Raw genomic sequence first — 13990 nt, 5'->3', positions numbered from 1 at the left:
CAAGGGTCTCCATGGCTAGGCATGTTGTTTTATTTCTGTAGGACCCAAAGGTCTCCATGGTTGAGTGGTGAAATGCAGACTTACAACTTGCGTACCACTTCAAATTCCAATTGGGACTGGATTCTTCTATGTGATAAAGCTATTCAGTCATCTTACTAAATAGTGGTGGTTCAACTAGGGGGTACATGTACCTGCTTTTGCCTGAAGCAATGCATGGAGGGGGTATCCTCAGACTTCTAGTCCAAGGCATTCACCACTTGGTCATTCCTTCAACAAACTTGCATTGATTTGACTTTGTGACAGTCCCATGTAAATTGTAATGATTTAATACAAAAAATTCTGTAAAGTTGAAATACCTCTAGAGCAATGAAAAGAAGCAGTCAAAAAATAGATTGATGAAGAAAATGGCACTATTATGTCAAAAATGCTTAACAAGAGTTAAGTTCTTTTGTGTCCAGAGAGGATAGCTTCACAAATGGTCTACAAATGGCTAAACTTAAATTGCCAATTCTCTTTTAATTCCTACAGAAAAGGAAGTCTAAAAAGGAACAACAAAGAAATTCATGTTCAGCTTCATCATTGGACAATTTTAATTGTATGCTTACAATCAACCAATCAGCTGACAAATTTAGCAATTAGTTAAACTGCTTTCAAAATTTCAAAGAATACTTCAGTAATGTTGTAACATTCATCACAATTTTTATCTTTTAAACATATTAAAGCAGCATGACTCCATGTTTATTCTAATTTTAATAAAATTGAAGAATTGTTTATTATAGTAAAATATGTTGTCAAGTGTACAAATAAATGATTTGCCCTTGCCTAAAGCACTAAATATCCACAAAAATACATAAAATTTGTCAGAACATACACACAGCTCTTACATGACAAAAGCAGCAAATTCAATCATATGCATACAAAGTGTGATGAACTATGAATAGTTGACATTTCTGTAACTATTTATATATTTTCTCAAAGTCTGAATTTTTAGGAAAACAATTTCTCATTTATATGGTGTGCAGATTTAAAGAAAATGACAATTACTCGGTAATGATAATTTTTCATCTATCTTTGACAACATTATATTTGTAATTTAGTTTCTAATCACTAGCAATAACTTTTGTTATCTTTGTAACTTGGGTCTTTCTGGTTTCTTTATAAACTCTTCACCATATTTTTGATCTGGATCACTGAGAGGATTGCTGTCTTCAAGCAGCTGATTGAATGTGAGTACTTCAAAAAATGGGTTTTTGATTTTACAAACCCGGGGAAATCAAAAAAAAAATTTTATAAGGTACAGTAAAAAATTTTTTGGGCTTACATAAAAAATAACATAACAAAAAAATTTGTATGCATAAAAATTTTGACCAATAATTGCGACTAAAAACCCTTGCATTAAAAAAGGAAATGATCAAAAAGAGTTTCCTAACCCCCAACAACCTATTCAGTAAAAAAAGGGGCATAACCCCTGTAAAAAAAGTAATTTTAGGTTACGGGGATTTTGTGACCATCATTTGAATAATAATGAGAAAAAATTTCTTGTGAAATAATTTTCAACCTTTTCCCTTCAGTATTTTAGAAAAAACTTAACCAAAAAAGTTTTTTTTTGAATTTGTGTTCTTTTATGGCACAAACCCAAATCAACTTCACCACCACTTTGGGGGCTTGTGCCTTTTTAAATCGGCCTGGGGAATTTAAAACCCTCCTCAAAATAAAGCTTTCTCGATAAAATCTTTTAATAAAATTATCACATGCAAAAAAATTTTTTCAAACGACTTTTAATTGGGTTTCAAAAGGAAAAAATTTTTTTTTAATCATAAAAATTTACAAATAAAATCCTTTTAAATTACTTTTGGGTTCACTTTTTTTTAATTGTTTCAGTCAAATTGACCACAAATTTTACCAAAGGGTTGCAAAACTTTATTAATACATTTTATCATGGACACAAAAGGAGATCAAAAAAATCAATACAAAAACCAAACCTGAATACCTAAAAAGGCTTTGTGAAATTAAAAACAAAAAATTCTTTTTAAAAATTTAAACAATACACTTTATTGCACATTTTAAAAGCAAAGGGGAACTAAAAAAGTTGATCTTTAGGTAAAAATCATTCATTATAACTTACAGGATTTGAAGATGTTTCTGCTACTGCTATACAATGGTTGTCAAGAAGAGTTTCTTCGAATGTCCAGTGTATAGTAAACTGTCCGTCCACCTCCAACTGTGTTGTATCAATAGTCTGTCCCACACTGGGAAGGTCACTTTTTATCAAAAAGTTGAGTCTTTTCACTTCAAACCCTATACCAACACCTAGTGCTTTTACATAACTTTCCTTCAGACACTGAAATATGATATAAAATTTTAGAAATGTCGTCCCCCTTTTTTTTGTTTTCTAAAAAAACTATTAAACCCCGGTAAAAAAATTATGGCGAAAACTTTTTCCAGCTTAAAAAACCAGGGGAAAAGAAGGGACCCTGGTTTTGGCCCCACACCATGCATTTTTCAGGCACTAACTGGCGCCTGAGCAGAACCAATAACATTCCCTAAGCAAGCTGGATAGCTTTTTCACATGATAAAATGTGAAGTCCCAGGCTGGATTCAAACCCACTGCCGTGAGAGACAAGCGGATTAAATTCATTAACTTTAACCACACAGCCAGGCACACCTCTAAGATAGGCAATAAAAAGTAATTGCAGTTACACAAGTAAAATGAATCATTAGCTCAGAACTGCTTTACACTCATGAAATTAACTTTATGCTAATTATTTCATATCATAACTGTGGGTGAAGTCAAGTGACATAACTAGATGCAAAAGTAATGATGTACAGCGCACATACAATATTGGTTCCATATAACTTTGGACTTACATTTTTTTAAAAGGCGGCCCTACTTAGAAGCTATAAAATGTGCTTTAAAAATATGTTTTTTTAAAGATACAATCAATTATAAAAATCATTATTCATTTTTATGATCTAATATATAATACAGGATATTTTTTATTTTTGATTACTGGAGTTATTAATTGTTATTTTTTGAAAAAAAATATTTGTATTTTGCTTTTTCTTCATGGATTATAAATCTTTTGGATCGCTTTTTCTTCATGTATTGTAAATCTATCAGGAAAGATTTTTTCTTCTAAAATTGTGGTGGGGTGCTTATTATAGGGGGGGGGGGGGGGGGTTAAATGCAAATAATACAATATTTCATTAAACCTTGATTAAATTCAACAAAGAAATTTTAAATTTTGATTTACCCATAATCTGTAAAAATTTCCAAGCTGATCTTGTTCTGTTTTTCCAGATTTTATATAAACCCATTCATCTTGTGTGAACTGTCGTCGCATCGTGTGGAAAAAATCACTGATTGAATTTGCACCAACTGTATGAAAAGGTGTAAAAGAAGAAATACTTGTATATTTTTTATGATAATAAATTCTAATTTTGCCTTCCCTATAGGAAAGTTTCTGAAAAATATGTTGGTCTTTGCCATATACCCAGTAATTGATTGTACATGTACATTGTATATATTTTTCTCCATTGTTCAAATATCAAAGGACTTATTTTTGTATCAAACTGAATGTCTTCTAGAAAACAAATATGCTGGAGCCATCATAGCTAAACACACTCAAAAAAGTATTTAATGCTCACTGAAGACAAAAATTTTGTTCATGCATGTATTTTCAGGTTTTGAAAATAGGAGTTGGTATAGAAAATAGGAGTTTTTATAAATTGGAATTTGTATAGGAATAAAAGGTTATAAAGAAACAAAAAATATATAGAAAATAGGAGTTATATAGGAATACAAAATTACATACATGTAGGAAATAGCAATTGTTTGGGAAATAGGACTAAGTCTTGTAAAGGAGATAATAATTGTATAGAAAATAGGAGTTGTATTGAAAATAGTCATTGTAAAGAAAATATGAGCTTTGTACAATAATAAAAGCTGCATTTTAAATAGAAGTTCTTTAGAAAGTCTGAAAGTAAAAAAAATATAAGTTGTAATCAAAAATTAGTTCAGCTACAAAAAGAAGTTAGAAAAAATATAGCTGTATAGAAACTAGGACCCATATTGTACTATGCAGAAATAATAGAAAAAGGAGGCTGTATAGTAAATAGCAGCAATATGAAAATATAACTGAATTGATAGAAAAATGAGAGCTAAGTAAATACAGAAAAAATGAAAAAGGAGATGTTTCTATAGGTGTTTAAAAAATAGGTGCATCTAAATAAATATTGATAGGAGCTATACAGTAAAAAGGAGATGTGATGAGGAAAAGGAGTATTGTAAAAAAATAGATAAAATTGAGAAAGGAATTAAAAAAGGGAACTGTATAAAATAAGGGAGCTGTATTGAAATAGGAGTCACTAAAGAAATAGGTGCTGTGTAAAAAAATGGCTGTGCTTAAAATTGGAGCTGTACACAAAATAGGAGCAGCAAAGAAGCAAGGAGCAATATGAAAATATGATTGTTTCTAACTGTCATATAATTTACATTATTTCTTTAAAATTCTGGTTTATCAACACTAGTAATTTTGTGTTAATATATAAATATAAACAGTTAAATAATTTTTGGTATTTTTTTGTCAGCTATGTTTGTGTAATAAAACCTCGAACTTGATTTGTTCTCACTGATGAAGCATATTTTTCTTTTATCTAGCATTGAAAAAGTAGTTCCATTCATATAAATCAGGAAATGAGTGTGTGAAAATACAAATTTTATCACATAAAATGATTATTTTCGTCACCTTTGGTTTGTTAACATAATTTGCAGGAATTCATTCATGCACTTTTCAATTATAATTCCAAATTTTCCCAAAATGTTACAAATTTTCCCAAGGATATAAATGCAAGGGGAAGTTTACTACTAATTGGACAGGTTTTGATCATGGTGGACCTTATGACCATTAAACGCGATCTCTCAAGAACGAGATGAGTAGGTATCGTCACGCCTCATTTATCGCGACATGATAAAACTGAGAAATTTCATTTGAAGTAGTGAAAAGATATAAGAATATTCAATTTCATGTATCTTCTAAACTGCTTTTATAAAGAGATGAACGGCAAAGTGAAACATCTCGACTTTGACGGTCAAATGATTTACGTCTGCTTCCCCCTGAAAATTGATGCCTGAAGTCAGGTAGATAATTTTGATGTTCTACTAAATTTTAATTTTCTAGATTTTGCAAGTGATAAGCCAGGATAAGTAAGTGCCAATATATAGATATAACCGCGTCGAATTACTATCACTTTGAGTGGCTATATTTGAGCCGTTTAAACTTGTTGAAACTTTTCAAAGAAAAGATACTCTTGATATCCACTATATATAAATCACCCCTGCATCACTTTTTTTTTTTGAACAAGCCAAAAGATTACAAGTATAAAGAGCATTACTATAGTTCAAAGCACAACATGCAAAAGGTCAATTCTTTGAGAGAGAAAAAAAATTAGTTCAAGAAAACGGCACAATCCACAACTTAACAACTTATAGTTTATAACCCTGAACCTATTAATTCTACAGCTTTTTAAGCAATCAATATATAGTTGGAATGAAAATTTTCAATCTTTCTTGTTGAAGTTGGCCTTTTGTTGTCTTGATTTTGGAATTGTCTATAATTGTTAACTCAAGCTATTTTAATATTAAAAAGCTAAAATTAAGCAGGTATCAGATCAGGCCGCGTGTTCAATAAGATTTAAGGATCAGAATCAAGATCAAGGTCATAGTTTTAAAATCAAAATTTCTCCATTGTTTATTCTATTAGTTTTAATATTCAATATTAACTTATAATAGAGCACCTGTAAAAGTGGGCTCAACAAAAACTTGTTAAAACAGAAAGAATAAAAAGAAACCACTCATCAGTAGATAGTGAACAGTACAGACAATGAGCAGACGACATTGATGTGACGGCTGATCTTGGTCTACACTGGTTGTACAGGTAGAATCTATTGCTGCAAGCAGGGTTAGAGTTATAAACCTTAAAGTGGCTTACAGCTTTTATTTTCTGTTTCTGTTGAAAAAATTGAAAACACAATTCTGTGTTGTTCAAACTGAGTATGTCAGTAATTTTATTTGGGAAAAGTGCATCGTATCACTGTTAAGCCTTTTTCAGAACAGCGTCCCAAGAGCTATTTATAACCTGTTATTTGATGTTTCTTTCTAAAAATAAAAGATCAGAAAAGAATCGTTCGCTTTAAATAACTGGCCAGATTCAGGATCATATTCCTTAATTACAATATCATACATGTGAACTCTCCCACTTAAAGCGGGAGACTCCCACTTTTTGCAGTCATATTTTAAAAGATTTTTCTTAAAATAATGGGTATTTTCACAAATTAAAGAAATCTCCCTATTTTTGATGTCAGAACTTCATTCTTTGTTTATTTCAAATTCTAAAATCTCCCTCTTTTTGAAGAAAAATCTCCCACTTGATCATTGAAAAAAGTTCACATGTATGCAATATTTTATGCCTTTGTACAAAACAACACAAAAATCATTGTCTGGACCTCAGTTCTATAAGTCATCATTGTTGATCCTTACAAACATGAATCAACAGTAATGTTACAATGTAACTTTCATTCATACTTGTGTATCCACATGTGAATTAAAGTAGTATATTTTTTATAACAGGAGCGTTTTATCTTGTTACAGGAAATAAAGACCTGATACCGGAGATTAGCTTATCTGGGTACGGTCATTAGCCACACACCTTGTTACACTCCTTAATTAATAGTCATTATGGGAAACAATAGAACACCAACATGACAAATCATTGGCATCTCATAAAATGACAAGTTTTTATGCACCCTGGGATATTTTGTTATGGATTTAAATCATAATTTTCTATATCAAATCTATATGACTCAAAAGACTCGTAATCTAAGATGGTCCAAAAAAAGTTTCCAATTTACATCTACCAATTATGTAACGCTTAACAAATCTTTATTTCTGGTGTTTTATCTATATGTGCACATGTATAATGTAAATGTGGTCAATGAAGTCAAATGCTTGGTACATTTAGTACATGAACTTGATTCATTGCATAAAAAACCCAAAAATTGTCCTGGCTTAGTTTAACAGTTTGTATACCAGTGAATATTTTGACTGATCCATACCACCATGTCCACTGTAAAATCAGACGAGCCTGAACTAGAATACTATCTGGCCAGTCTTTATACTGTTGGCTTTTCAACTTCAACATACTGATTGTGAATCCTATAGGTACTTGTCAACTCAATTGCCATTATATTGATAATTTGCCATTATAAACGATTATTCCATTATATGAAAAAGTCCATTTTTAATATTACTGCCATATGACTGATTATCCCTGTATACAAAAAAAACCCACTGTTTTCAAAATACTGGAATAATTGGTAATATAGCAAATCAGTAATATAATGGAAATTGAGATCATCTGAATATAACTGAAACTGAGTTGAAACAAAGTGCCTATGGTGAAATCCCCTTAATAGAACTATGGACAGTTCCAAACCATCCACATAATAAATAATGCAAAAATTTTACCCGCATATATATTAACAATTTACTTGTTTTAATTTTAGGTTAACTTTAATATAACATAACAACAATGAACAGGACTGCTTGACATCGTTTCTATGTAAAACAATTTAGAATTATGAGCTGGTATGACTAATTTAAAGATCAAATTATATCAAGTTAAATTTGAAAAACAAATAACATGTACATTTTTCATACTTTGGGGAGAAAAATTTTTTTTATCTATAAACTCCAATAGAAAATACATGTAGCAATACACCATTTGAGTCTTTGTCACTGAAGAGCACTCCCAGAATGTTAGAAACCAGATGTTGTATCAAGATGTCATGGTTACTTGAGTTCAAACTAACTGTAAGAACTGGTATCATCAGCCACTGTTGTCAATGATCTAGAAACCGTAACTTATCTTACCTCTACAGATTAATATTATCTGACCTACATGACAAAGTTTAACCTATAAGATTACTCATCTTGTTATTTGTACAGCTCAATACATGAATTAAACTTTTTCTTTTTCCTACTTGTTTTGTTTACTACTCTGACCTTCGTTAGAATTTTCAAAATAACTGTAACTCTCAATCTTCAAACTTAGGTATCATAACAAAATTGTAAAATAAAAGTCATATATAACTTTTTATAAGGTGTAAATATATGTAATATCACTTGCCAACAATTTCCTTGTACCATTCTTTCATGGTTTGTTGTTATGTCTAATACAAAATACTATCAACTTAATTATTCATTGTGTAACAGACCTTCCACTATAGACCAACAAGGTTGTGTGTTTACATGCTATGACAGAAAACTTGGATTCAAAACCTTTGGAATAGATATGAAGAATAAACTAAAACTAACAAAATAATTAATTATTTACATACATATCTACCTATATGATATGTGAAATAATTGTACCTGGTGTTTCCTCCTATATGATATGTGAAATTAATGTACCTGGTATTACCTCCTATATGATATGTGAAATTAATGTACCTGGTATTACCTCCTATATGATATGTGAAATTAATGTACCTGGTGTTTCTTCCTAAATGATATGTGAAATTATTGTACCTGGTGTTTCTGTCTATATGATATGTTAAATAATAGTACCTGTTGTTTTTATATATATCATATGTGAAATTATTGTACTTGTTGTTTCTACCCATATGACATGTGAAATTATTGTAATGTACCTGGTTTTTCCACCTAAATGATATGTGAAATTATTGTACCTCATGTTTCTTCCAAAATGATATGTGAAATTATTGTATCTGGTGTTTCCACCTTAATGATATGTGAAATTATTCAAATTATTCTACCTGGTGTTTCTACCTATATGATATGTGTAATTGTTGTACCTGGTGTTTCCACCTATATATGTGGAATTAACATTCCTGGTGTTTTTATATATATCATATGTTAAATTATTGTACCTAGTGTTTCTACCCATATGATATGTGAAATTATTGTACCTGACATTTCCACCTATTTGATATGCCTAGTGTTTCTACCTTTATGATTATATGAGGTTATTTTACAATGTTTACTACAATACTGAAATCTATTGGACAGCTGTCATTCCTATATTGGATGAGGTAGTAGCCGAGTGGGATATAAGTTTTATAGCTGTGTATGAGTCCCATAGAATCAGTATTGTTCTGATATCTTTATTTGTTGACATTCTGTCAGAACTTTGTTAAATAACAACAAGAACTTCATATATGTAATTTTTGACACTCAAAAATGAAAAAAAAAACAAGGTTAGATTGAGTATGCTATGCATTAGGTATAGATATTTTGGACTCTGAAAATGAAATCAAGGCTATATAGGGTGTGATATGGATTTGATTTAAACTTTTTGGACTCTGAAAATGAAAACAAGGCTATATAGGGTGTGATATGGATTTGATTTAAACTTTTTGGACTCTGAAAATGAAAACAAGGCTATATAGGGTGTGATATGGATTTGATATAAACTTTTTGGACTCTGGAAATGAGAGCGAGGATAAATTGATAAGGTTTGATAGCATAATGATTTCTACTTGAACTTCACATGGTGCAAATGCTGTAAGTTCATTGGTTATATTCTTTAAGGTGAGAAATAAGTGTAATTATTGTACCTGGTGTTTCAAGCTTCATGACATCAATACCAACGTCTGTGAATGTTTCTGCAGCAAGAACGACATAGTCACCATGATGGGATACATTAAAACTGAGCTTCTCACAGCCCTCTGGTGTATTATTCATCAGATAGGGCTTGCCTTTCTCAGTCCGTCCTAGTTTTATATCAGCATAGGGAATCTTTGTTCTCCTGTGTAACATCTTCCGTAACATCAATCTACCTATCTGTAATAAGCATAGTAACTTTTATATTAACAATCAAATATTGAAAACCTATTTTAATTACAGCTAAGTTAGCACCTCTCTCTTGTCCTTCATCAAGGGTATAAATCCCTGTAGTGACAATAATCTTTTTAAAACAAAAAGAAGCCATTCTGCTAGATTACAAATTTGGAACTCGACCCAGAAGTTGTTCATGAAAACAAACAAAATAAATTGCCATTATCTGACCAGGAAAACTGAATGCCCCTGGTGGTTGAGGGGTTGCCTTTAATGGTTCAGGCATAAGAACTGCAGCCACCGTTTATCCCTGCATGATTATAAGAGGCGGCATATGGGTTTGAATAAATGGAGTCTATGCATCTCTTAACTCCAGCAGGTGAGGTGGTTTTGACCCCTGATGTTGCTTTGAAGTGGTTAACCCAAATCTTATTTCCTGTTTTGGTGCCATATGAGCTATACTGTGTTAGTAAGCCGTAAAACCAAACAAAACAAGAGCTGTCGGTAGGACAGCACGCTCGACTATTCTAAGTGCTTGATAGTATAAGTGCCTTGATAATGTTAAATTTTTTAAGATCACAAAAGGTCTAATTTTTTTTTAATAAATTCATGTTATAGGCCTTAGAGAGAGTCTAATTATACAGTATTGGCTTGACTATTCGGAAGGTAATGTCACAAGGTTGTTTTATTGAGTATCATAATACTAATTACCTATGAATACATAAATTTGACAGAAAAGGTACAAAGGCTTCTAATTAAGATGTTTTATCAAGTAAATCACTGCTTTATTATTATGAATGCATAAAATTGTCCCAAAAAAAGGCACAAACCCTTCAGTAGTAATTGAGATAAAAGCTTACAAGCAAAACTTTACCATCAATTTCTAAGTTGAAAAAGGGGAGAAAAATCAGCCTAAATGCAAGATAGAATTATGGATCTTTGTCAGTGACCTACAATAATGACCCTAAATGCATATGTGAAGTTTTAAATAAATATCTTTAATAGTTATTGAGATATGTAAAACTTGCATGTAAACATTAACCAAGAGACTAAGTAGAAAAGGGGATATGAATCAGCCTTAATGCAAGATAGAGTTATGGAACTTGGTCAGTGACATACAATTATGACCCTCCAATTATGACCCTAAGTGCATGACTGTGTAAAGTTTCAAGTAAATATCTTTGAACACCTTTAACCTTTAACCAAAATTTCTAAGTTTCAAAGGGGCAAATAATTCTTCAAATTTTGCAGGCAGAGTTATGCAATTTTGCAAACTGATGTACATTGTTACTATAAAAAAGTATTTTAAATTTCAATTGAATATCTCAAGCAATAATTGAGATATTTGACTTTACAAAAAAACTTTAACCAAAATTTCTAAGTTGCAAAGGGGCATAATTCTGTCAATATTGTAGGCAGAGTTATCCAACTTGTCAATCTGATGTACCTTGTTACTATAAATAAGTATTGTAAGTTTCAATTGAATATCTCAAGCAATAATTGAGATATTTGACTTTACAAAAAACTTTAACCAAAATTTCTAAGTTAAAAAGGGGCATAAGTATGTCAATATTGTAGGCAGAGTTATCTAACTTGTCAATCTGATGAACCTTGTTACTATAAATAAGTATTGTAAGTTTCAATTGAATATCTCAAGTAATTATTGAGATATTTGACTTTACAAAAAACTTTAACCAAAATTTCTAAGTTGCAAAGGGGCATAATTCTGTCAATATTGTAGGCAGAGTTATCCAACTTGTCAATCTGATGTACCTTGTTACTATAAATAAGTATTGTAAGTTTCAATTGAATATCTCAAGTAATGATTGAGATATTTGACTTTACAAAAAACTTTAACCAACGCAGACGCTGACGCGGACGCTGACGCCGACGCCGACACCGGGGCGACTACAATAGCTCTCATATTCTTCGAATAGTCGAGCTAAAAATGGCCTTAATAAGCTTGTGTCACATAAAACACAGCAAAACAAAAACAGTGTGGCCAAACCATGTGACTTTGACATAATATTTCGGTAATAAGGCAAGCAGAAATAGTAAATAAACCGTTGGAATCAAATCTTTAAACTCATGTTAATTTGTTATTTCTTTATTATTAAATGTGACTAAATAAAACAGAGGCTAATGGAAAAGTTATATATCAAAAGGGCATGGTAATGATTTTTTTGATAGATAGACAGTTTTGGTCTTAAAGTAGGAAATCTATATTTTTCCAAAAATGTTTTTTCTAACCGTACAATAATTAGGGGAAAAACTAGTTCTCCCATTTTCGAGCCAAAACTGTTCGAGCCATTTTTCTACATTAAGAGTGACAATTGTTATCAAAATTTCTAAAGAAGCTTTATGCATAATTGAATGAATATTAACAAATTACATACCATTGAAGACTTTGCATCTTTCTTGAACACAAACTTGCCAATCCTTTCCTTCTCTTCTGACTGAATACATTGACTTGCCTTAACCCAGTCAGAGACCGTAGGTTCCCACTGTCTGGTATTAAACGCCCATCTAGTACTTGTCATCACCAACCTTGAAATTCTCATCTACTTTACTACAATAAAAAGTATATACAATATATAATTATACTTATCTTTACAATATGTTAAATATATAGACCATCGTAAAATCATGTTAATATACTATTTGCAAGAGGATACTGGTTGAGGCCTACTGTATCACATAAAAAACTAGTCTATGAATTCAAAGCTGATATGAGCCGCGTCATGACAAAACCAACATAATGGGTTTGCAACCAGCATGGATCCAGACCAGCCTACGCATCCGCGCAGTCTGATCAGGATCCATGCTGTTCGCTATTAGTTTCTTTACTTGTTTTAGGGTCTGTAAGCGAACAGCATGGATCCTGATCAGACTGCGCGGATGCGCAGGCTAGTCTGGATCCATGCTGGTCGCAAACCCATTATGTTGGTTTTGTCGTGACACGGCTCATATAACTGCAGGTTAGTCCATGAAGCAAACTCAATCAGATAAGATCTTGCTGGTTAAGCTGAAATAAATACTTTTTTCTGATATAAATATTTATTTAAGATTCTGAAGCAAAATTTCTTAAATAGTATCTGAAATATATATGTACACATGTAAATTCAAAACTTTTCTCCAAAAAATCATTTTAAAAAATCCTGCTTTTATTTGCCTGAAGCAGAAGACTCTTAACAAAAAAGTCCTATTCTCGAGCTAAAAGCTGGTCTCCCAATACTTTCTGTACATTCAGATGTCACCTCTAGAGAATTCACCTAAATGGCATGAATTACAGATAAAGTATGTTTTTGTCTTTTTTAGATTAAAATGAAATAAAGAATTATTCAAAAAAAAAAAAAAGATTTACATGTACAACTGCAAATGTAGTTCCACCAATTATTTCAATTTCTTGGTCTTATCTTAGACCTGTTCAATTTTATCTAAATACAGTTTACAATATTGATTAATTAATTACAGTTTATTATTCATTTACCTGTGCCATAAAGCAAAAATCAATATCAGTCTAAATCATACCTCTGATAATCCCAACTAAACAAATAAAGAAATAGAACTAATACAACTGTACAAATAGTCTTGTGAATTTCTGAAAATGATTTCGTCCGTTCTGAAGAGATAAATTTAACAGAAAACAGTTTTATTTTCTTCACCCTTTTCAGTGCTTTACTAGCCGCTATAATAAATCATAACTATAAATTCATGTATTAAGCTACTGTAACCTCTACTTTCGTTTTGAGACAAATGGAAAATTTGAATTAAAGGGAAGTAACAACTGCGCGCTACTTACTTTCTATCAGAACACTAAGATTCGATGTAATTGACAATTACTTGTGTATCATTGTATGTCACAGCGTGACATTTGGCTTAGTTTTCGGTCGGGTTTTAATCAATTATCTTGAATAGAATTTATTCTGTTAAACAGATATCATCATTCCAAATTAAGATACACGACGAACATGGCCGCAAAGTATATAATATTTATTTCATTAACAGATCAAACAAAAATGCGATATCAAATGCGTGGGGTATCTTTAAGAAAATCGTTACTTTAAAATGTGCTATTTTATTTTGGACAGTTGTATTTCTATTTTCCAAAGGCCCATATGAATATGTTCTCCA

At 31.2% G+C, this 13990-nt stretch overlaps 1 protein-coding gene across 1 annotated transcript; it reads right to left on the bottom strand.

Moving 5' to 3' along the window:
- Window positions 1-556: 556 nt before the first annotated feature.
- LOC132755771 (L-aminoadipate-semialdehyde dehydrogenase-phosphopantetheinyl transferase-like) lies at window positions 557-13608 on the bottom strand. The gene is made up of 6 exons (XM_060746688.1): window positions 13388-13608; window positions 12253-12425; window positions 9637-9862; window positions 3255-3379; window positions 2122-2341; window positions 557-1251 (listed from the first exon to the last, which is right to left on the bottom strand). Exons 2-6 carry the CDS (start codon window positions 12415-12417, stop codon window positions 1124-1126), a joined length of 864 nt encoding a protein of 287 aa, XP_060602671.1. The 5' UTR covers window positions 12418-12425; window positions 13388-13608; the 3' UTR covers window positions 557-1123.
- Between the last annotated feature and the right edge of the window lie 382 nt (window positions 13609-13990).

The sequence above is a fragment of the Ruditapes philippinarum genome, unplaced genomic scaffold (genome assembly GCF_026571515.1).
Source record: "Ruditapes philippinarum isolate M1 unplaced genomic scaffold, ASM2657151v2 ctg3229_1_1_1_1, whole genome shotgun sequence".
NCBI classification, from domain to species: Eukaryota; Metazoa; Mollusca; class Bivalvia; order Venerida; family Veneridae; genus Ruditapes; species Ruditapes philippinarum.
The sequence above is the reverse complement of the archived record's forward strand: the minus strand, read 5'-3'. Positions and strand labels throughout refer to the sequence as shown.